The 25,266-nt window shown below is 44.8% G+C and overlaps 1 protein-coding gene across 2 annotated transcripts; it reads left to right on the top strand.

The window, feature by feature from the left end:
• The first annotated feature begins 7,111 nt into the window (after nucleotides 1-7,111).
• Nucleotides 7,112-24,970, top strand: LOC121571900 (adseverin). 2 transcript variants are annotated; one of them, XM_041883684.1, is made up of 16 exons: nucleotides 7,112-7,421; nucleotides 13,585-13,739; nucleotides 14,384-14,545; nucleotides 15,207-15,356; nucleotides 15,987-16,079; nucleotides 16,365-16,497; nucleotides 16,626-16,714; nucleotides 16,870-17,085; nucleotides 17,330-17,451; nucleotides 17,599-17,689; nucleotides 18,987-19,157; nucleotides 19,398-19,575; nucleotides 19,852-19,973; nucleotides 20,047-20,124; nucleotides 20,220-20,280; nucleotides 24,282-24,970. In XM_041883684.1, exons 1-16 carry the CDS (start codon nucleotides 7,229-7,231, stop codon nucleotides 24,449-24,451), a joined length of 2,184 nt encoding a protein of 727 aa, XP_041739618.1. In that variant the 5' UTR covers nucleotides 7,112-7,228; the 3' UTR covers nucleotides 24,452-24,970. The 2 variants fall into 2 exon arrangements, with proteins under 2 accessions (XP_041739618.1, XP_041739619.1); XM_041883685.1 differs by lacking the exons at nucleotides 7,112-7,421; nucleotides 13,585-13,739; nucleotides 14,384-14,545; nucleotides 15,207-15,356 and adding an exon at nucleotides 15,719-15,793.
• Nucleotides 24,971-25,266: the final 296 nt, after the last annotated feature.

The raw sequence follows: 25,266 nt of genomic DNA, 5'->3' as shown, positions 1-25,266 counted from the left end.
CAGAAAAGCAATTTTCTTGTCCATTAAAAGAACATCAAATTGATCAGAAATACAGTGTAGACATTGTTAATGTTGTACGAGATCTTCAGTTTCTTGGCAAGTTCTCACATGGAATAGCCTTCATTTCTCAGAACAAGAATAGACTGACGAGTTTCAGAAGAAAGTTATTTGTTTCTGGCCATTTTGAGCCTGTAATCGAACCCACAATTGCTGATGCTCCAGATACTCAACTAGTCTCAAGAAGGCCAGTTTTATTGCTTCTTTCATCAGCACAACAGTTTTCAGCTGTACTAACATAATTGCAAAAGGGTTTTGTAATGATCAATTAGCCTTTTAAAATGATAAACTTGATTAGCAAACACAACGTGCCATTGGAACACAGGACTGATGGTTGCTGATAATGGGCCTCTGTACGCCTATGTAGATATTCCATAAAAAAATCAGCCGTTTCCAGCTACAATAGCCATTTACAACATTAACAATGTCTACACTGTATATCTGATCAATTTGATGTTATTTTAATGGACAAAAAAATTGCTTTTCTTTCGAAAACAAGGACATTTCTAAGTGACCCCAAACTTTTGAACGGTAGTGTACATTTGTTTACACTTTATAGAATATGTTGTAGGGAATAGAATAGAATACCGTCATTATAGATTAGCTAGTGTACATACCGTCACACTGTTGGCTAGTTCATTTACAAGACATTTTGATATCTCCATGTCTCAGGGAAATGAAATGTAGTTGGTGGATTTACGTTATTGATTGATATCAGGCAGCAATAATGACAAACAGGATGATGACATATCAAGATGAGGGAGAAAGACAAAATGCTAGATTTTTCTCCGCACTCGTTTTCTACTGTTGGAACTGTGGCTGTCGTTCAAAATAGTAGTCTGATTTTAAGGGCTGTGTGTGTAGGCCTTGTCCTCTTAAGGCTGAGCGCCCCAAAGGACACAACAGGACAGGGCAAGACTTTTGTTCACATGGAGACCCAATATGAAGACATAATATCTGACCCAATCAAACACATGATTCATCTTGTGAAACATGCTGACCCAGAAGAAAGCCTAAATGTCCTTAATTACATTTACATTTACGTCATTTAGCAGACGCTCTTATCCAGAGCGACTTACAGTTAGTGAATACATATTCTTTTTATACTGGCCCCCCGTGGGAAACCCACAACCCTGGCGTTGCAAACGCCACTGAGCTACATCCCTGCCGGCCATTCCCTCCCCTACCCTGGACGACGCTGGGCCAATTGTGCGCCGCCCATGAGTCTCCCGGTCGCAGCCGGCTGCGACAGAGCCTGGATTCGAACCAGGATCTAGTGGCACAGTTAGCACTGCGATGCAGTGCCTTAGACCACTGCGCCACTCAGGAGTTATTAATTAAATGTATTATACTGCTGTGTAGAGGCAGACAGATTGAAAGATGATCTGTGCTTCTATTATGACAGTTTGCCAAGGGAGTCAGTTAATACATTGATACAGTAGGCTATTACATTACATTTACATTTACATTTTAGTCATTTAGCAGACGCTCTTATCAAGAGCGACTTACAGTGAATGCATACATGTTTGTTTTTTTGTTTAGTTTTTTTCATACTGGCCCCCCGTGGGAAACGAACGCACATCCCTGCCGGCCAAACCCTCCCCTACCTTGGACGACACTGGACCAATTGTACGCCGCCCATGGGTCTCCCGGTCGCGGCCGGCTGCGACAGAGCCTGGACTCGAAACAGGATCTCTAGTGGCACAGCTAGCACTGCGATGTAGTGCCTTATTACATCATACAGCCATTACTACATCATAGCTAGTTATGGTTGTGTTATCAGTGCTTGACTTGGACTGAAATAGGTGCAGGTACTCATTTTGGTTGCTGGTACTGTTTATATTTAGGTGCAGGAGCTCCACAACACTTTCGAACTAATATTCCAGAAGAGGAACAGGGGCTCAAGCAGTAGAAAATGTGAGGTACAGGAACTCTGCTCCGGTGATCTCCTGCCCAAGTCGAGCACTGAGTGTTGTGCCTATTCAATGGGTAAGATTCAGTATGGTGATGTTTGGAATTTAGCTGGTATTTATGATGTCATAGATGTTCTTTACAAAATAATTAATTAAACCTCTCAAAGATCCAATTCCCAGCAGATGTAGATGCAGACCATCAGATACCTGGCAATGTTCCTCTCTACCCTTTAACTTTGAAACAGTGCCAATAAGTAGTTCCAGGAAACAATTGATTTAATTATGAGCCATCTAATATCCTTGTAATAGATGACACATGACTGAGAACTTGTTTGCTTAACTGCACGCAATCAATAACTGGTGGAAAGGTCACAGCCTGTGTTTGACTCTAACACACACTTTTACTGCACTAAATGTCAAAGTACCACTTCTTGTAAACTTCCACTAAATGGTCTACCTTGCCATAAATATTGTAGCCTACCTCACTATTATAAAGAACATACAGTTGAAGTCGGAAGTTTACATACACCTTAGCCAAATACATTTAAACTCTGTTTTTCACAATTCCTGACATTTAATCCTAGTAAAATGTCCCTGTTTTAGGTCAGTTAGGATCACCACTTTATTTTAAGAATGTGAAATGTCAGAATAATAGTACAGAGAATGATTTATTTCAGCATTTTTTTCTTTCATTACATTCCCAGTGGGTCAGAAGTTTACATACACTCAATTAGTATTTGGTATTATTGCCTTTAAATTGTTTAACTTGGGTCAAACGTTTCGGGTAGCCTTCCACAAGCTTCCCACAATAAGTTGGGTGAATTTTGGCCCATTCCTCCTGAAAGAGCTGGTGTAACTAAGTCAGGTTTGTAGGCCTGCTTGCTCGCGCACACTTTTTCAGTTCTGCCCACACATTTTCTATAGGATTGAGGTCAGGGCTTTGTGATGGCCACTCCAATACCTTGACTTTGTTGTCCTTAAGCCATTTTGCCACAACTTTGGAAGTATGATTGGGGTCATTGTCCATTTGGAAGACCCATTTGCGACCAAGCTTTAACTTCCTGACTGATGTCTTGAGATGTTGCTTCAATATATCCACATAATTTTCCTTCCTCATGATGCCATCTATTTTGTGAAGTGCACCACCTCCTGCAGCAAAGCACCCCTATAGCATGATGCTGCCACCCCCCGTGCTTCACGGTTGGGATGGTGCTCTTCGGCTTGCAAGCAACCCCCTTTTTCCTCCAAACATAACAATGGTCATTATGGGCAAACAGTTCTATTTTTGTTTCATCAGACCAGAGGACATTTCTCCAAAAAGTACGATCTTTGTCCCCATGTGCAGTTGCAAACCATAGTCTGGATTTTTTATGGTGGTTTTGAAGCAGTGGCTTCTTCCTTGCTGAGCAGCCTTTCAGGTTATGTCGATATAGGACTCGTTTTACTGTGGATATAGATACTTTTGTACCTGTTTCCTCCAGCATCTTCACAAGGTCCTTTGCTGTTGTTCTGGGATTGATTTGCACTTTTCGCACCAAAGTACGTTAATCTCTAGGAGACAGAACGCGTCGCCTTCCTGAGCGGTATGACGGCTGCGTGGTCCCATGGTGTTAATACTTGCGTACTATTGTTTGTACAGATGAACGTGGTACCTTCAGGCGTTTGGAAATTGCTCCCATGGATGAACCAGACTTGTGGAGGTCTACATTTTTTTTCTGAGGTCTTGGCTGATTTCTTTTGATTTTCCGATGATGTCAAGCAAAGAGGCACTGAGTTTGAAGGAAGGCCTTGAAATACATCCACAGGTACACCTCCAATTGACTCAAATGATGTCAATCAGAAGCTTCTAAAGTCATGACATGATTTTCTGGAATTTTCCAAGCTGTTTAAAGACACAGTCAACTTAGTGTATGTAAACTTCTGACCCACTGGAATTGTGATACAGTGAATTATAAGTGAAATAATCTGTCTGTAAACAATTGTTGGCAAAATGACTTGTGTCATGCACAAAGTAGATGTCCTAACCGACTTGCCAAAACTATAGTTTGTTAACAAGAAATTTGTGGAGTGGTTGAAAAACGGACTTCAACTGTAGTATATTATCCCTGTCCATCTTTGATATGCCCGTGCAGAATATTGTGTTCAACAATATATCAATAGCTTTTTCTTTTTTTAAATATTCATGTTTATATTTTTAAATATTAATAAAATAATGTATCAAAATTGTTATTGAAACAAAAATGCTACTCATATTACAGAGCAATCGGTAAAGCTTCATATGACCAATTTTAACTTTTTAGCGCCTATATATGAAATATTATGGAGACTTAAAGGAGGCCTGGGTAAGGCCAAAATTATTTCCCAATTATGCTTTTAGATATGAATGTCAACTATATGTCAACAATCCTTCCTCTAAAGGACCATTCTACACATTACCAAAAGTATGTGGACACCTGCTTGTCGAACATCTCATTCCAAAATCATGGGCATTAATATGGAGTTGGTCTCCGCTTTGCTGCTAAAACAGCCTCCACTCTTCTGGGAAGGCTTTCCACTAGATGTTGGAACATTGCTGTGGGGACTTACTTCCATTCAGCCACAAGAGCATTAGTGAGGTCGGGCACTGATGTTAGGCGATGAGGCCTGGCTCGCAGTCTGCGTTCCAATTAATCCCAAAGGTGTTCGATGGGGTTGAGGTCAGGGCTCTGTGCAGGCCATTCAAGTTCTTCCACACCGATCTCAACAAATCATTTCTGTATGAACCTCGCTTTGTGCACGGGGGAATTGTCATGCTGAAACAGAAAAAGGCATTCCCCAAACTGTTGCCACAAAGTTGAAGCACAGAATCATCTAGAATGTCAATGTATACTGTAGCATTTAGATTTCCCTTCAGGGGCCTAGCCCGAACCATGAAAAACAGCCCCAGACCATTATTCCTCCTCCACCAAACTTTACAGTTGGCACTATGCATTCGGGCAGGTAACGGTCTCCTGGCATCTGCCAAACCCAGATTTGTCCGTCGGACTGCCAGATGGTGAAGCATGTCTACTGCTCCAGAGTCCAATGGTGGCAAGCTTTACACCACTCCAGCCGACGCTTGGCGTTGCCCATGGTGATCTTAGGTTTGTCTGCGGCTGCTCGGCCATGGAAACCCATTTCATGAAGCTCCCAACGAACAGTTCTTGTGCTGATGTTGCTTCCAGAGGCAGTTTGGAACTCGGTAGTGAGTGTTGCAACCGAGAACAGATGATTTTTACGCGCTATGCGCTTCAGCGTTCCCGTTTTCTGAGCTTGTGTGGCCTACAACTTCACAGCTGAGCCATTGTTGCTCCTAGACGTTTCCACTTCACAATAACAGCACTTACAGTTGACCGGGGCAGCTCTAGTAGTCTCCCGAGTGGCGCAGTGGTCTAAGGCACTGCATCGCAGTGCTAGCTGTGCCACTAGAGATCCTGGTTCGAATCCAGGCTCTGTCGTAGCCGGCCGCGACCGGGAGACCCATGGGGCGGCGCACAATTGGTCCAGGGTAGGGGAGGGAATGGCCGGCAGGGGATGTAGCTCAGTTGGTAGAGCATGGCGTTTGCAACGCCAGGGTTGTGGGTTCGATAAAATAATGTATGTGCTAACTGTAAGTCGCTCTGGATAAGAGCGTCTGCTAAATGACGTAAATGTAAATGTAGCAGGGCCGAAATTTGACGAACTGACTTGTTGGAAAGGTGGCATCCTATGACGGTGCCACGTTGAAAGTCAATGAGCTCTTCAGTAAGGCCATTCTACTGCCAATGTTTGTCTATGGAGATTGCATGGCTGTGTGCTCGATTTTATACACCTGTTAGCAACGGGTGTGGCTGAAATAGCCGAATCCACTAATTTGAAGGGAGTCCACATACTTTTGTAAATATAGTGTATTTATTAAATGTCGTGAAAATACCCCAAATCATGGTATTTTTTATCCTGGTTTCGTCAGCATCCATTTTAAAGCATCCATCTCTTGTCTGGTTCCTCCTCTTCTATCGCTCACATTAACTGACACTAAGGGGAAACTGGTCACAGGCTTCACCGACTTTAAAAGAAAATGACTTTTAGGGGAAAAAAACTCTACAATACTCAAAACAGATTAGTTACACAACATTAACAGATCGGTCTTGTAATATAACCCTTAGGTAATAGATAGTAGTGAGTAATTGTAATACACACTGTAGTATTTCAATAATTGGCCACAAGCTGTGAAATGTGTTGGAATGGAGCAGGTATGGCTGGTAAATCTACAAGTTTAGATTACAATCGCAAAGACTGTTCCCGTTTTCTGAGCTTGTGTGGCCTACAACTTCACAGCTGAGCCATTGTTGCTCCTAGACGTTTCCACTTCACAATAACAGCACTTACAGTTGACCGGGGCAGCTCTAGCAGGGCCGAAATTTGACGAACTGACTTGTTGGAAAGGTGGCATCCTATGACGGTGCCACGTTGAAAGTCAATGAGCTCTTCAGTAAGGCCATTCTACTGCCAATGTTTGTCTATGGAGATTGCATGGATGTGTGCTCGATTTTATACACCTGTTAGCAACGGGTGTGGCTGAAATAGCCGAATCCACTAATTTGAAGGGAGTCCACATACTTTTGACCTTGAACTAGGGCCCTCCCCTAAGCCATAACCTTTAGAGACCAGTCTAATATTAAACAAGAAATAAGAAACTTGAAAGGGAACCATTCTGTAATGTCTGGTTAATATTTAGGTTCTTGTTCAAATAGTTGTAAACCAACGCAGAGATTAATTCTGAATTGATGCAATTGCGGGGATTTTTTTTTCTGGTTCTCTATATTTATAAGTGCAAAGACAAATAACCACACACTGCTGAGCTCTGTTGAAACTACAAGATAAACATCTCTATCGACCTGATCTGAATGCAAGTTATTTCAAGCCTAATATTATGATGTAATAAAGTTATTAGAGCAGCACCTTTACTGGAAATATTGAGTATAAATAGAGACAGTAATTTGCATGTGTAGTGAAAACAAGTGTAAAAACCACATACAGACTGTGTGTGTGTGTACTTTGTCAGCATCTAAGACACACCCACCCCCTCTCAGCCTCCAACTTAGAGCCCTGCACACTGCTGCTATTGACTCACTCCTCCCCAGGACCAGATAGAGAACAGAGCAGCAGTCTGTGCTTCTCTCTCACCCCACGCTCCTCTCACCACACCTGGGATCCACATCCAGCCGTCCCCCTTCTGCTACCAGATAATCAGAGGAACCATGGTGCTCTACCACAGGGAGTTTGACAAGGCAGGCAGGGTAGCCGGTCTCCAGATATGGAGGATAGAGAAGATTGAGCTGTGCCCTGTGCCTGAGAACCTGCACGGGAACTTCTATGTTGGGGACGCGTACGTGGTCCTCCACACTGTCAAACAGCGGGATAGCTGTTTCTACGACCTGCACTACTGGCTGGGTGAGTTGGAGTGTGTGTGTGGTGAATGATGGACAGAGTCAGGCGCAGGAGTAAAATAACCGGATGCAGATGTATTCCTTCCAGACATACAATGCGCCTACAACGGCAATCGAAACAGGTACAGGGGAAACAATTCTCCCTGACCAAACACAGTCTCAGAAAATACAATAAATGTAATGACACAGGGGAAAATCAACCCTGGCAAAATAAATGAGAGAGTATCTCAACCGAGCTACTCTCCTCCCACATAGAACAATCACTCACAAAGACAAGGGGGCAGAGGGAACACTTATACACAGACTAATTAGGGGATGAGCACCAGGTGTGTGTGATTGACAAGACAAGACAAGCTGAGTGATGAGAATGGGAGCGGCAGTAGCTAGTAAGCCGGTGACGACGAACGCCAAAACCTGCCCGAACAAGGAGGGGAGGCAGCCGCGGCGGAAGTCGTGACAGTACCCCCCCCCTTTGACGCGCGGCTCCAGCTGCGCGCCGACCCCGGCCTCGGGGACGGCCAGGAGGACACAAAGCAGGGCAAGCCGGATGGCGATGGTGAAAATCCTGCAACAGGGAGGGATCGAGGATGTCCCTCTCCGGGACCCAGCACCGTTCCTCCGGACCGTACCCCTCCCACTCCACAAGGTACTGAAGGCCCCCCACCCGACGCCTCGAATCCAGGACGGAACAGACCTAGTACACCCGGGCCCCCTCGATGTCCAGAGGAGGTGGAGGGACCTCCCGCACCTCAGACTCCTGGAGCGGACCAACCACCACCGGCCTGAGGAGAGACACATGAAACGAGGGGTTAATACGGTAATCAGGGGGAAGTAATAACCTGTATGTGACCTCGTTTATCCCCCTCAGGGCTTTAAACGGCCCCACAAACCGCGGGCTCAGCTTCTGGCAGGGCAGGCGGAGGGGCAGATTCCGGGTCGAGAGCCAGACCTGAACCCCCGGTACGAAGACCGGGGCCTCCCTGCAGTGGTGGTCAGCGTTGGCCTTCTGACGACGCACGGCACGCTGGAGGTGAACGTGGGCAGCGTCCCAAGTCTCCTCCGCGCGCCGAAACCAGTCATCCACCACAGGAGCCTCGGTCTGGCTCTGGTGCCACGGTGCCAGAACCGGTTGGTAACCTAAAACACATTCGAAGGGCGTTAGGTTAGTGTAGGAGTGGCGAAGAAAGTTCTGGTCATATTCTGCCCATGGCAAGAACACTGACCACTCCCCCGGCCGGTCCTGGCAGTAGGTCCGCAGGAACCTACCCACATCTTGATTAACCTTTTCCACCTGCCCATTACTCTCGGGGTGGAATCCAGAGGTCAGGCCGACCGAGACCCCCAGGCGATCCATGAACGCCTTCCAGACCCTAGACATGAACTGGGAACCTCGGTCGGACACTATATCCTCTGGTACCCCGTAGTGCCAGAATACGTGAGTAAACAGGGCCTCATCCTCCACAGTTTTTATGGCTGTGGGGAGACCGGGCAGAGGAAGGAGGTGGCAGGACTTCGAAAAGCGGTCCACAATGACCAGGATGGTGGTGTTACCTTGGGACAGGGGAAGATCAGTAAGAAAATCAATACTTAGATGAGACCATGGTCGTTGTGGAACTGGTAATGGTTGCAACTTGGTGCCTTACTCTGGGTGCACACCAAGCAGGAGGAGATGTACAACCTCACGTCCTTAGCCAAGGTAGGCCACCAGTATTTATCAGTCAGGCAGCGCACTGTACGACCGATACCTGGGTGACCAGAGGAGGGTGACGTGTGTGCCCAGTGGATCAAACGATCGCGGATAAGAGCAGGCACGGACCGCAGCCCAGCTGGACACTGAGATGGAGATGGATCTGTGCGTAATGCCCGCTCTATATCCGCGTCCATCGCCCATACTACCGGCGCCACGATGCAGGAGGCTGGGAGTATGGGGGTGTTGTCTCTGGGCCTCTCCTCTGTGTCATACAGCTGGGACGGTGCGTCTGCCTTCACGTTCTTCGTACCCGGAATGTATTATAGTGTGAAATCAAACCGGGTGAAAAAGAGGGCCCAACTGGCCTGGCGAGGATTCAGCCTCCTCGCTGCCCGGATGTACTCCAGGTTACGGTGGTCTGTCCAGACGAGGAAAGGGTGTTTCGCCCCTTCGAGCCAATGCCTCCACACGGTCAATGCTCGGACAACAGCCAGCAGCTCCCGATCACCAATGCCGTAGTTCTCCTCCGCCGAGCTGAGCTTCTTAGAAAATAAGGCACAGGGGCGGAGCTTGGGTGGTGTGCCCGAGCATTGAGACAGGACAGTGCCTATCCCTACCTCGGAAGCATCCACTTCCACTACGAACGGTAGTGATGGATCGAGGAGGGCCAGTACCAGGGCTGAAGTGAACAGACCCTGCAGTCTACTGAAGGCCAGGTCAGCCTCAGCAGACCAGCGGAGCCGGGACGGCCCACCCTTCAACAAGGAGGTAATGGGAGCTGAGACCTTGCCAAAGCCCCGGATAAACCTCCGATAGTAGTTGGCAAAGCCAAGGAAGCGCTGCACCTCCTTAACCGTGGTTGGAGTCTGCCAATTACGCATGGCTGAAATGCGATCTCCCTCCATCTCCACACCTGAGGTAGTAATGCGGTATCCAAGGAAGGAGACTGACTGCTGGAAAAACTCACACTTTTTTGCTTTGGCATGAAGGTCATTTTCCAGCAGTCGGACCAGTACCTTACGAACCAGGGATACATGCTTGGCGCGCGTAGCGGAATACACCAGGATGTCATCGATGTAGACCACCACACCAAGACCAAGCATGTCCCGAAACACCTCGTTCACAAAGGACTGGAAGACAGATGGAGCATTCATCAAACCGTAGGGCATCACCTGGTATTCATAATGCCCCGAGGTTGTGCTGAATGCTGTTTTCCACTCATCCCCTTCCCGAATACGCACCAGGTTGTAGGCACTCCTGAGATCTAATTTGGTGAAGAAGCGGCCCCATGCATTGATTCAATCACTGAAGGAATGAGGGGAAGAGGATAACTAAATCGTATCGTCACCTTGTTCAGTGGTCGATAATCAATGCACGGGCGTAAACCGCCATCTTTCTTCTTCACAAAGAAAAAACTTGAGGAAGCAGGTGAAGTGGAGGGACGTATATACCCCTGGCCCAGGGACTCGGTGACGTATGTCTCCATAGCCTCCGTTTCAGCCTGCGACAGTGGATACACATGACTCCTGGGAGGTACAGTGTCTACCCGAAGGTTTATCGCGCAATCTCCCTCCCGATGAGGTGGTAATTTAGTCGCCTGCGTCTTGGAAAACGCGAGCGCCAGATCATGGTATTCGGGGGGAATTGGTTGTTGGTATTGGTAGCACTGTTGTTGGAATTGGTTGCACCAACGGAAACACCTAGACACCTACCCGGACACTCTCGCGACCACCCCGTAAGAACCCTCTGCGGCCATGAGAAATTGGGGTTGTGAAGGGCTAACCACGGGATACCTAATAATACCGGTTAAGCAGGAGATTCAATAGTCAAAAAGGTGATCTGCTCAAAATGAGTCTCTGGGTGCTGGGTTGTAGGTGGCTGGATCCGGTTGGCCAGCTGGTCTCGACAGATCGGGTCCTCTCCTCTCCAGGCATTGGACGACCTGAAGAACCCGATCCATCGCTTCCCCCAAGCTGGCCAGCATCGTGGAATGCTCCTGGACCCTTGCCACGACTCAAGGCATGCGGTCTTCTCCTGCTGACTCCATATCAGCGGGTGAGTGATTCTGTGGTGAATGATGGACGGAGTCAGGTGCAGGAGTAAAATAACCGGATGCAGATTTATTCCTTCCAGACATACAATGCGCCTACAATGGCAATCGAAACAGGTACAGGGGAAACAATTCTCCCTGACCAAACACAGTCTCAGAAAATACAATAAATGTAATGACACAGGGGAAAATCAACCCTGGCAAAATAAATGAGAGAGTATCTCAACCGAGCTACTCTCCTCCCACATAGAACAATCACTCACAAAGACAAGGGGGCAGAGGGAACACACAGACTAATTAGGGGATGAGCACCAGGTGTGTGTGATTGACAAGACAAGACAAGTGGAGTGATGAGAATGGGAGCGGCAGTAGCTAGTAAGCCGGTGACGACGAACGCCGAAACCTGCCCGAACAAGGAGGGGAGGCAGCCGCGGCAGAAGTCGTGACAGTGTGTGTGTATGTGTGTGTGTGTGTGTGCGTATGTGTTTGTGCGTGAGTGTGTGCGCGTACGCGCATTCATGTGTGCTTTCGTGCATGTTTCCTCAGGCTGTTCCAGCAGGATGTCACATGCTGGATGATTTGTTTACTGACGGAGGGTTATCAAACATTGGAGATTTATGTGAACACATTTAGGGAGTGCTTCATAGATGTTAAAGTTTTATAGCTACAGGCTGAAATCAATGGCATAATATTCTCATAATATTTTCATTAACATTAATAAATACATTGGCAAGAAATAAAACAACTTAGCATCAAAAGGCATAATGTACTAACAGTGTTATAACACATTAACTTCATAGGATCATATTTGTGTAGATGTATTAATATAGGAGAAGAACAGATTGTACATACAAGACTGAACAAGAGAGATGGTTTTGCTTGTGTTTCAGTTAATATTCAGATAAATGTTTTGTCTTGCCCATTCACCCTCTGAATGGCACACATACACAATCCATGTCTCAATTGTCTCAAGGCTTAAAAATCCTTCTTTAACCTGTCTCCTCCCCTTCATCTACACTGATTGAAGTGGATTTAACATGTGACCTCAATAAGGGATCATAGCTTTCAGCTGGATTCACCTGGTCAGTCTATGTTATGGGAAGAGCAGTTCTTAATGTTTTGTATACTCAGTGTATGTATTGTATGTGTTGTTGTCCCCCATAGTAGTGTCACTGTCATTTCACAACTGTGTGAGGTCTCGAGGTGCTGTTGTCTGTTACTGTAGACAGAAGTAAAGTAGAAGCAAGTCAGCCAATCTTGTCATCAGCTGAGCTGAAAACAATTTTTTTGCCTGAAGTAGGAAACAAAAGTATTATCTGGTTAAAGGTCGGGCGAGTTGACATATCCTCACGCTTCCTGGATAATTCTCAGATTTTAAGATTCTGAGATAAGGTCATTCCAGGCAGAGGTTGTACACTATATCAGTCATCATTGCACACATCATGGGACAATTATGTTTTCCCTTCCTATCAGGACTATAGCCACTCTGGAAAACGATCAAGCCTTTTCATTAACCTTTGAGTAACTACTCTGTTCAGCTGTCTCAGAGTATACACTACCTGAAAGTACTGTAAGTTTAAGGTAGAGTACTGTAGAAACATTGTTGTTCAGCTGTTGTGGTGGAACTATGGAACCATACAAGTCTGTAACACCAGCTTCCTTCCTTGACACATAATTAGATCATTATCTCACTCTCTCTATCTCTCTCTCTCTCTCTCCTCCTCCTCTCTCTCTCCGCACTCACCAACTCCCATCTGAATACAAACATCAATAGCACCACTAAGATGTTATGTTGTCCTTCCTCTCCTCCCTCATTCCCTCATCATCATCATGAATCATTAACCAGTAAAGACACTAATGGACCTCCAATGGGTTTCCTTCCCATTTTGCTTGCTGCTATGGGCTTACATTTCTTCCTCAGTTCCTTCATTCAGTCACCCATTAAATTAGAATGGCCTCATGCTGTAGACTAATGTTTAACTACTGTAGGTTAGTCACACCAAAATAGCAGGTATGACTTGGACTGTTTACTTACCTCATCAGGCCTACAAGGTATCACTAACAGGGTTCCAGCTCCTGTTGTTAAACCTCTGTAGTGGTGTGCAGCCACCCATACATTTACAATGGCAACATGCAAGGCTGGTAGATTCTGTTTCAGAGCGAACATTTGTTGACTGCAACACCAGTGAGATTATTGTTGCCAAGATATGTCTACAAGGGTGACAAAAAAGATGTGAACAAAAAAGACACACGCCACACAGTTTTACAATAAAGCATACTATGAGCATCAGAGTGATAACATCAACCAGGCAGTCTGTGCTAAAGTTGTGCTAAAGTTTCTCTGTCTAAACTTGAATACTCTCTCATTTCATACTAACATTTATCATATTGTATTTAAGTACTGTACCACTCATGCTCTCTCCTCAGGGAAGGAGTGCAGCCAGGATGAGAGCACGGCAGCGGCTATCTTTACTGTTCAGCTGGATGATTTTCTAGGAGGGAAGCCTGTCCAGTACCGAGAACTGCAGGGGTTCGAGTCCACTGCCTTCACACGATACTTCAAGGGAGGCATCACATACAAAGTACGGTATTGTCTTACTGATGCATTTTATTTCCGTTTATTTCACTAATATTAGATTTGTTCCTTTATCTGTCTTACTGCTATTTACTACTAGAATATATGGTGTTATATTGAACCAGAAAGCACCCTTATTTTTAGCAGTGAACATTCATTGCATTTGCCACATTTCACATTTCAGGCCCTGGGCATCATATGCTAGGTGTGCTATTAAATAAACGCTTGTTGTAACGTTTTGTTTGGCCCTGACCATGGGCAGCAACAGTGACTCATGGGATGGAAAAGGAACTTGGTGTAGAGGGAAAAGGAAAACAGTTATGTGTTCCACACGTTGTTTGTTTTCTTGGTCCTGAACCTTTCTTGATTTTACTACTTGACACGCTACCCTTGTTCAACCTCACAGGGTACTCATAGGCCCTGACATTGCCTTTTATATGTTGTTTCAGGGATGTTTGTGTTGGGTACTACGTAACTGTGTACCTTGTTTTGTATGTGATGTATACTACGTATGTACATCTGCGTCTTGAATTGCTTTTAAACTGAGCAAGACAAATTCCCTCTTGAAGGCAATAAAGTATTCTGTTCTATCCTAATCGACTCTTTTCTATTCTACTCTATTTTATTCTATTCTATCCTGTTCTATTCTAGGCCGGAGGCGTGGCCTCTGGGTTCCATCACGTGGTCACCAACGACCTGTCAGCTCGGAGACTATTCCACATCAAAGGTCGCCGCGTCGTCAGGGCAACCGAGGTCACCCTCAACTGGTCCAGCTTCAACAGAGGGGACTGTTTCATCGTGGACCTGGGAGCAGTATGTTTAGATTCATTGATTGATCTACTGATTGACTGATTGAGTCATCGATGGATCGGTAGATTGTACTTTGGCCTCCCTCTATGTGAGAGTTTACCATATAGATATAGAACATGTATCAATGATATAGTGTCTATGGTGGTAACACTGCCTCTGCCAAGAGGTCCAGACTTTTATGGCACATATGGTAGTGCACTCAGTGGCCCTGTAAGAACAGTTCATTTGTTTGACTGTAACTTTCCTGAGAAACCCGACTCATTGTCTACACTTGACTCTGTAAACAAACTTCAAATTCTGCTGAAACACAAATATTGTCTGTTCGGCATGAAGGTCTGTTATTGTCTTAAGTCCAAAACAATGTAGGCCTACGGTATGTTGACTTAAGGTGGGTGTATGTATCAAGCTCATTTGATATACAAGGTATTCTAATGTTTACCAAATTAAATCCAAAAGCTATACTGTTCACTCCTGTTTGAATATTGCCAGAAATCAGGATGTATTGCCACACAACAGTGACCCACTGGGTTTGAACCGGGGTCGTCGGCTTGCCACAAGATTTTGTTAGTTAGCCCTCGAAGCTAAAGCCTTTATGCACCTGGAACTTCATAAAATGTGCAACAACCCTCTTTTCAACTGAACCATATATGTTACCTGTCTCTAGGTTATCTACCAGTGGTGCGGTTCAGAGTGCAACAAGTTTGAGCTCCTGAAGGCAGCGCAGGTGGCTGCCGGTATCCGTGACAACGAGAGGAATGGCCGAGCAAAGCTGGTTGTCGTGGAGGAAGGGAGCGAGCCGTCTGAGTTAACTGAGGTGACAGATGCTAATTCAACAAAAGTGATTATCTGGTTAAAGGGTTGACATATTCTGACGCTTCCTGGATAATTCTCAGATTCTGAGATAAGGTCATTTCAGGCAGAGGTCGGAAACTAAATCAGTCATCGTTGCACACATCATGGGACGGTGATGTTTTCCCTTCCTATCAGGACTATAGCCACTCTGGAAAACGATCAAGCCTTTTCACTAACCTTTGAGTAACTACTCTGTTCAGCTGTCTCAGAGTACACACTACCTGAAAGTACTGTCAGTTTAAGGTAGAGTACTGTAGAAACATTGTTGTTCAGCTGTTGTGGTGGAACTATGGAACCATGCAAGTCAAGACTACTGATCTGTAACACCAGCTTCCTTCCTTGACACACCATTATATCTTTGTCGTGGAGGAAGGGAGCGAGCCATCTGTGTTAACTGAGGTGACAGAGGCTAATTCAACACAATATTTAACTTTTATTCCCTAGTCTAGTGTTTTAAATTAGTTGCAAAACTGTATGACAGTTAAATAATCTACTTTTGTGTGCCATCATGTTTCTATCTCTATTAACACAAGTCACTGTGACTTATCTTCCTGGTTTTTGTATTTGTGTTTTTACCTGTCAACCCTATCAGGTGCTTGGCAACAAGCCAGATCTACCAGAAGGTGATGACAATGATGATATGGTGGCAGATATCTCCAACAGGAAGATGGCCAAACTCTACATGGTATGGTCACACTCTTACACACATATATACACATGCACACACACACACCACACACATACACACACACATACACACACACACACACACACACACACACACACACACACACACACACCACATACACACACACACACACACACACACACAGACACACACACACATACACACACACACACCACACACACACACACACCACATACACACACACACACCACACACACACATACACACACCACACACACCACATACACACATTCAAACTCATCTCGTTGTTGTTCCTTCCAGGTATCTGATGCGTCCGGAGCGATGCAGGTGACCCTGGTCTCAGAGGAGAACCCGTTCTCTCAGAGCCATCTGCTGTCTGACGAGTGTTTCATCCTGGACCACGGGAAGAGCAAGATGATCTTCGTCTGGAAAGGTAGATATTTAAACTGCTTAACATCTTTATCTTGACAAACAATCTAAATTCATCCCCTCATCCTTCTATACCTCCCATCTTTTTTGTACCTCTTCTTCTGCATGAATCATCCATCATCACCCATAAAGGCCGTAACGCCAACCCAAGCGAGAGGAAGACTGCCATGAAGACTGCTGAGGGCTTCATCCAGCAGATGGGCTACCCACCTAACACACAGGTTCATGCTCATTATCATCCATCTAGCATCAGTCATAATTGCTATGTTTGGATCATTTGGTTGGATCAACTCGTGACTTAAATATCATGTCAGTTCATGTCCTGCTAAACTGATCAGGACTGACGTTCATAGAAACAACTCCTCTTTATCGCCAGATCCAGGTACTCCCAGAGGGTGGGGAGACTCCTATCTTCAAGCAGTTCTTCCAGGGGTGGAGGGATAAGAACCAGAGCGAGGGGTTAGGGAAGGTCTTTGTGACTGAGAGGATCGCTAAGATACATCAGGTGGAGTTCGACGCCTCCAAGCTCCATGAGTCCCAGAGCATGGCAGCCCAGTATAACATGGTGGACGACAGCACAGGGGACACTCAGGTATAGGACCAAGTGTTACCGCCACAAGACTTTGGTAGCCCACTGAGCTAAGGTCTAAGCAATAGATCGGGGCGCTAACACAGGCCTTCAGGTATCAGGCATGGTTCCTCATTACGCAAGCGTTACAAGGAGTGAATAATCAAATATGCTAATGTTAAATGAGTCAGGTGTTTTATTCTACTGACAATCCCAATCACATGGATTGTAAACAAATGATAGTAAAATAGCCAGTTTCATGTTCCAGATCTTCAGAGTGGAGACCAGTGGTCGAGTCCCAGTCGACCCAAAGACGTATGGCCAATTCTATGGAGGAGACTGTTACATCATCCTCTATACATATAAGAGAGGACAGATCATCTACACTTGGTGAGTCTGGTAGACCTGTATATTTTCAATTAGATGTATTGGTTGATTGATTGGTTGATCGGTTGATTGGTTGGTTGGTTGATTGGTTGGTTGGATGGGTGGGTGGGGGGGAGCTGGATTGATTGATCCCTATACTTCTTGTGGCAGGCAGGGGGCTAGCAGCACTCTAGATGAGCTCACAGCTTCAGCCTTCCTAACTGTGGAGCTGGATCGCTCTCTGGGAGGGAACGCAGTTCAGGTAAGACTAACTCAAATTAAGATGAGGATCTCTTATTGTCCAATGTCTATGAATGTCCAATGGAAATACATGTTCTGCTTTATCCCAACCCCTCCGAAAGACACCCACACACACACTGAGGTTGAAGAGGTTGGAGCAGGGGGTCAGGCCTCGGTGTAAACGTCTAAAAACGGTGTAAAGTTTATAAATCATTTTTTAAATATATCACAGTTGTAAAGTGTGATACTAGAGGAGGTTATTCTCTCCAGCCTACTTTGTATTAAATCCCTTCAGGGTTTACTTTCCATGCCTATGGGGCATGACGGAATCTTTTCTCTGTATGTGAAGTTGGCATCTCTTAATCTGATTTAATGAATTATGACCAACTGAGCCAAGGGTGCTGCTTGTAGAGACACACTGGGAGATTCTCAATTGGTTTTACTAACTCCCCTGTCCTTTCCTCTTTTTGAAAAAGTTCAAAAGGTAATCGACATGGAGGGGTTGAGAGGAAACATGGAAATGCACTTGTATGAAATGAGACTCTTCTTCTCCACTCGTGCATCATCAGGCAAATCAATAGTTTAGGTCTATAAGGTTCTATCTGCAAAAAGATTATTGGTTTTAAAGTTCCAAACCCTCATTGGATTGAATGGTGTCAGCAATTTTGATATTGTATTATTTTAAACTTAACATCATGAATTGGGGTATTTAGAGTACTATATACAGTAGGTAGAGAACAGTGAACAGAACAAGCCTATGTCAATACATTTTTTTTGACAAAAATGCAGATGGCTCTTAAAATTATGTTTACAGGGGTGGATTCCCAAAATAAATGTGTAAAGTGATCCAACATTTTTTAGCTAGTTGGGGCAGACATTTTATAGATAAACATTAAGTAGAGTATTGTTTTGAAATGTATGCATGCTTTTCTCCTTCAAGAAAACAATAGCTGATTCAAAGGGGGTGTGGCTTATTGTAAAACACTTCTGTGCTAGACGCTGCAAGGATACTCTTGTGCATCCTCTGTCGAAGTAGGTAATTGAGGAGGGGAGCAGACTCCTTCGTTTACCTACTAACTAATTGACACTCCCCTCGACCACTTATCGGTTTCTGGGTCACAGAGGAGAGAGGACGGAGTAGTCGAGGAGAGGACGGTCTTTTTGACCAAATGAGAATCTCCCACTGTATATGTGTTATAGTGCCACCTAGTGATTGTCTATAGCATAGGTCTCTACCTGACCCTCCAGCGATGGCTTTGCTATCCATGAGCTCCTGTACCAAATTGGATATGCGTTAATAATCTCTTTTGGTTTCCTAGGTGAGAGTGTCCCAAGGAAAAGAGCCTGCCCATCTCCTGAGTCTGTTCAAAGCCAAGCCCCTCATCGTGTACAAGAGTGGTACCTCACGCATCGGAGGCCAGGCACCTGCGGCCCCCACACGCCTGTTCCAGGTCCGACGTAACCTGGGCACCATCACACGCGTCGCAGAGGTTAGAATGTTCTCCCACACAGACACACACCTATGGTTGTTTCATTGGCAGTGATGGAAGGTAAACACTCATAAATGCAGTTTATACACTATCTTCTGAAGAGGGTTTATGCACCGATTATGCTAAATTACAGTTTTTTGCATTGGCATTTATGATGCTCATTTGTCGTTTCCTGTCATCTAGATGGAGGTCAGCCTTTCCTCAGCTTTTAGTCTGTTGTGTGTGTGTGTGTTGTGGCAGGTGGAGGCGGAGGCTGGCAGCCTGAACTCTAATGATGCCTACCTGCTGAAGCTGCCCGCGGGGGGGAGCTACCTGTGGGTGGGTAAGGGCGCCAGCGAGGACGAGGAGCAGGGGGCCCAGTACCTGAGTCAGGTGCTGATGTGTCAGACACAACGCATCGTAGAGGGACAGGAACCAGGTGAGAATATCATACAGATTCCTTGGCCTGGCCCATATTCAGAAAGCGTCTCAGGGGAGGAGTGCTAATCTAGTACTCCTACTCTGAGAAGCTTTATGAATATGGACCTTGATATGGCGCCGTAATAATGATGTGATGTAGTACTCAGGACAGTCACCAGAGGACACACTGAGACAAGGAAAGTCTCAAGGCAGATTGAGGTTTTTAGTCCTAAAATGTATATCACCAATTCAAGATGCACAGAAACTCAAGCAGATTTGTTATGTTTGGTTGTAGCGGACCTCTGGGCAGCATTAGGGGGGAAGAAGGAGTACCAGACATCAGAGAGATTGGAGAGTAAGAGCCTCACTCAACAACCTCGTCTGTTCGCCTGCTCCAACAAGACTGGCAGGTTCATAGTGAGTACCACACACACGCACGCTCGCACACACACACACACACACACAAATAGATTAAAAATACTCTCTGCAGATTGAGGAGGTTCCAGGAGAGTTCAGTCAGGAGGACCTGGCAGAGGATGACGTGATGCTGTTGGACATCTGGGATCACGTATGGAGCTTGTTACACATCCCCAAATTAAAATGTTCAGCCCATTTTTACCTCTATGGAGGTTGCACTATATTGATGTTAATGTTTTATGATAGGTGTTTGTCTGGATTGGCAAAGATGCCAATGAAGTTGAGAGAACTGAATCTGTAAAATCCGGTGAGTTATGGTCCTTGCCTTGTGTGTGTGGGGAGTAATTTATTTTTGGTAAAGTAAGTTTAATGTATAGTTTACACTACCCGTAAAAAGTTTTAGAACACCTACTCATTCAAGGGTTTTTCTTTATTTTTACTATTTTCTACATTGTAGAATAATAGTGAAGACATCAAAACTATGAAATAACACATATGGAATCATGTAGTAACCAAAAAAGTGTTAAACTAATCAAAATATATTTAATATTTGAGATTCTTCAAATAGCCACCCTTTGCCTTGATGACAGATTTGCACACTCTTGGCATTCTCTCATCCAGCTTCATGAGGTAGTCACCTGGAATGCATTTCAATTAACAGATGTGCCTTCTTAAAAGTTAATTTGTGGAATTTCTTTCCTTCTTAATGCATTTCAGCCAATCAGTTGTGTTGTGACAAGGTAGGGGAGGTATACGGAAGATAGCCCTATTTGGTAAAAGACCAAGTCCATATTATGGCAAGAACAGCTCAAATAAGAAAGAGAAACAACAGTCCATCATTACTTTAAGACATGAAGGTCAGTCAATACGGAACATTTCAACAACTTTGAAAGTTTCTTCAAGTGCAGTCACAAAAACCATCAAGCGCTATGATGAAACTGCCTCTCATGAGGACCGCCACAGGAATGGAAGACCCAGAGTTACCTCTGCTGCAGAGGATAAGTTAATTAGACTTACCAGCCTCAGAAATTGCAGCCCAAATAAATGCTTCACAGAGTTCAAGTAACAGACACATCTCAACATCAACTGTTCAGAGGAGACTGTGTGAATCAGGCCTTCATGGTCGAATTGCTGCAAAGAAACCACTACTAAAGGACACCAATAATAAGAAGAGACTTGCTTGGGCCAAGAAACACGAGCAATGGACATTAGACCGGTGGAAATTTGTCCTTTGGTCTGGAATCCAAATTGGAGATTTTTTGTTCCAACCGCAGAGTCTTTGTGAGACACGGTGTGGGTGAATGGATGAACTCCGCATGTGTATTTCCCACCGTAAAGCATGGAGGAGGAGGTGTTATGGTGTGGGGTTGCTTTGCTGGTGACACTGTCTGTGATTTATTTAGAATTCAAGGCACACTTAACCAGCATGGCTACCACAGCATTCTGCAGCGATATGCCGTCCCATCTGGTTTGGGCTTAGTGGGACTATCATTTGTTTTTCAACAGGACAATGACCCAACACACCTCCTGGCTGTGTAAGGGCTATTTTACCAAGAAGGAGAGTGATGGAGTGCTACATCAGATGACCTGGCCTCCACAATCCCCCGACCTCAACCAAATTGAGATGGTTTGTGATGAGTCGGGACCGCAGACTGAAGTAAAAGCAGCCAAAAAGTGCTCAGCATATGAGGGAACTCCTTCAAGACTGTTGGAAAAGCATTCCAGGTGAAGCTGGTTGAGAGAATGCCAAGAGTGTGCAAAGCTGTCATCAAGGCAAAGGGTGGCTATTTGAAGAATCTCAAATATAAAATATATTTTGATTTGTTTAACACTTCTTTGGTTACTAAATGATTCCATATGTGTTCTGTCATAGTTTTGATGTCTTCACTATTAATATACAATGTAAAAAATAGTAAAAATTAAGAAAAACCCTTGAATGAGTAGGTGTGTCCAAACTTTTGACTGGTACTGTATATACACTTCTCAAAAAAATAAAGGGAACACTTAAACAACACAATGTAACTCCAAGTCAATCACACTTCTGTAAAATCAAACTGTCCACTTAGGAAGCAACACTGATTGACAATAAATGTCACATGCTGTTGTGCAAATGGAATAGACAACAGGTGGAAATTATAGGCAATTAGCAAGACACCCCCAATAAAGGACTGGTTTTGCAGGTGGTGACCACAGACCACTTCTTAGTTCCTATGCTTCCTGGCTGATGTTTTGGTCACTTTTGAATGCTGGCGGTGCTTTCACTCTAGTGGTAGCAAGAGACGGAGTCTACAACCCACACAAGTGGCTCAGGCAGTGCAGCTCATCCAGGATGGCACATCAATGCGAGTTGTGGCAATAAGGTTTGCTGTGTCTGTCAGCGTAGTGTCCAGAGCATGGAGGCGCTACCAGGAGACAGGCCAGTACATCAGGAGACGTGGAGGAGGCCGTAGGAGGGCAACAACCCAGCAGCAGGACTGCTACCTCCGCCTTTGTGCAAGGAGGAGCAGGAGGAGCACTGCCAGAGCCCTGCAAAATGACCTCCAGCAGGCCACAAATGTGCATGTGTCTGCTCAAACGGTCAGAAACAGACTCCATGAGGGTGGTATGAGGGCCCGACGTCCACAGGTGGGGGTTGTGCTTACAGCCCAACACCTTGCAGGACGTTTGGCATTTGCCAGAGAACAGCAAGATTGGCAAATTCGCTACTGGCGCCCTCTGCTCTTCACAGATGAAAGCAGGTTCACACTGAGCACGTGACAGACGTGACAGAGTCTGGAGACGCCGTGGAGAACGTTCTGCTGCCTGCAACATCCTCCAGCATGACCGGTTTGGTGGTGGGTCAGTCATGGTGTGGGGTGGCATTTCTTTGGGGGGCCGCACAGCCCTCCATGTGCTTGCCAGAGGTAGCCTGACTGCCATTAGGTACCGAGATGAGATCCTCAGACCCCTTGTGAGACCATATGCTGGTGCGGTTGCCCTGGGTTCCTCCTAATGCAAGACAATGCTAGACCTCATGTGGCTGGAGTGTGTCAGCAGTTCCTGCAAGAGGAAGGCATTGATGCTATGGACTGGCCCGCCCGTTCCCCAGACCTGAATCCAATTGAGCACATCTGGGACATCATGTCTCGCGCCATCCACCAACGCCACGTTGCACCACAGACTGTCCAGGAGTTGGCGGATGCTTTATTTCAGGTCTGGGAGGAGATCCCTCAGGAGACCATCCGCCACCTCATCTGGAGCATGCCCAGGTGTTGTAGGGAGGTCATACAGGCACGTGGAGGCCACACACACTACTGAGCCTCATTTTGACTTGTTTTAAGGACATTACATCAAAGTTGGTTCAGCCTGTAGTGTGGTTTTCCACTTTAATTTTGAGGGTGACTCCAAATCCAGACCTGCATGGGTTGATAAATTTGATTTCCATTGATAATTTTTGTGTGATTTTGTTGTCAGCACATTCAACTATGTAAAGAAAAAAGTATTTAATAAGATTATTTCATTCATTCAGATCTGGGATGTGTTATTTTAGTGTTCCCTTTATTTCTTTGAGCAGTGTATATATATATATATATATGTATATATATATATATATATATATATATATATATATATATATATATATATATATATATATATATATATTTATATTCAGACCCTTCACTTTTATGTATAATTTATATATATATATATACATTCAGTATATACCTTTTAATATACACTGAGTGTACAAAACATTAGGAACACCTGCTCTTTCCATGACAAAGACTGACCAAGTGAATCCCAGTGAAAGCTATGATCCCTTATTGATGTCACTTGTTAAATCCACTTCAATCAGTGTAGATGAAGGGGAGGAGAGAGGTTAAAGAAGGATTTTTAAGCATTGAGACATTGCTTGTGTATGTTTGCCATTCAGAGAGGCAAGACAGAAGATTTAAGTGCCTTTGAACAGGATATGGTAGTAGGTGCCAGGCACACCGTTTTGTGTCAAGAATTGCAACGCTGCTGGGTTTTCCACGCTCAACAGTTTCCCGTGTGTATCTAGAATGGTCCACCACTCAAAGGACATCCAGCCAACTTGAAACATCTGTGGGAAGCATTGGAGTCAACAAGGGCCAGCATTCCAGTGGAACGCTTTCAACACCTTGTAGAATTGAATTGAGGCTGTTCTGAGGGCAAAAGGCGGGGCAACTCAATATTAGGAAGGTGTTCCTAATGTTTTGTACACTCAGTGTATTTGAGGTGTGAACACACTCTTTTCTATGGTTTATCCCATTGATTGACAGTGTCTATGTGCTCCCTTCCTTACAGCCAAGACATACATAGAGACGGATCCGGGGGGTAGGGATAAGAGGACCTCCATAGTGATGGTGAAGCAGGGTCATGAGCCCCCCACCTTCACAGGGTGGTTCCTGGGGTGGGACGCAGCACGCTGGAACTCAGACACCGTGGCCAGGACCATGAAGACACTGCAGATTTAGCATCAATGAATCCCAACAGTTATAACACTGTTATAACACAGTTTAGACAGTTATAACGGTTATAACATTCACTCTGTATTCAGCCAAGGGTTTACACATACTACATTTACATTTACATTTTAGTCATTTAGCAGACGCTCATATCTTATACATATATTTTTTTTATACTGGCCCCCCGTGGGAATACTAGTGTGAAAGAAGTGTAAACTAGCCCTTAATGGACTAGTGTTGTGCTAAGAATGTGCAGTGTGAAAAGCCCTTTACTTTTATTTGTATTTTTTTGCTTTACATTTAGGCCTGATATGTGTCAGGTGTCAAGATGATGTGCACTGCTTGGACATCTTTGTTGTTTGGTTTTTTTCTCGTTACAAAGACATAAGACCAAAATGTTGCTATTTGTTGTATTTTTCTGAATGGAGTTTGTCATTTGTGTATTGGTGAGTATGGAAGTTTGAATGCCTTTGTCATTAAACATGATAGAAAATGCGTAACTCCTGCTGAGAGTTCTGAAAAAGAGAATGAACAAGAGGCTTTTTCTTTTCATTTCAAATTTCTAAAGTTGTTCTCATGTCTAACCAAGACTCGCAATCTTACATGAATGGTTCGTTAATCAGTCTGGTAATTACACGGCTAAAAGTCTAACCCAGGGATTACCAAACTTTTTTGGCCCACAACCCTATTTTGATATCTAAAAATTCTCGTGACCCCAACCATGTGAAAAAAATTATGTAATTAACAGCCAATGTTTACTATTTTTATTTGGGGCTATGGCAGTCAATTGAAAAACATTCTAACAGTATTTCTGATTGTCTTCT

Source organism: Coregonus clupeaformis, chromosome 8 (genome assembly GCF_020615455.1).
Source record: "Coregonus clupeaformis isolate EN_2021a chromosome 8, ASM2061545v1, whole genome shotgun sequence".
Classification (NCBI taxonomy): domain Eukaryota; kingdom Metazoa; phylum Chordata; class Actinopteri; order Salmoniformes; family Salmonidae; genus Coregonus; species Coregonus clupeaformis.
Note: the sequence above shows the minus strand (reverse complement) of the source record. Positions and strands in the feature narration are given on the sequence as shown.

Bases quoted from the DNA above. Each gene is read 5' to 3' on its own strand.
- LOC121571900 (XM_041883684.1), top strand. From the start codon at position 7,229: ATGGTGCTCTACCACAGGGAGTTTGACAAGGCAGGCAGGGTAGCCGGT. The intron at 14,546-15,206 runs GTATGTTTAGAT...ACCTGTCTCTAG, and splicing joins TCATCGTGGACCTGGGAGCA to GTTATCTACCAGTGGTGCGG. The intron at 16,498-16,625 runs GTAGATATTTAA...TCACCCATAAAG, and splicing joins GATGATCTTCGTCTGGAAAG to GCCGTAACGCCAACCCAAGC.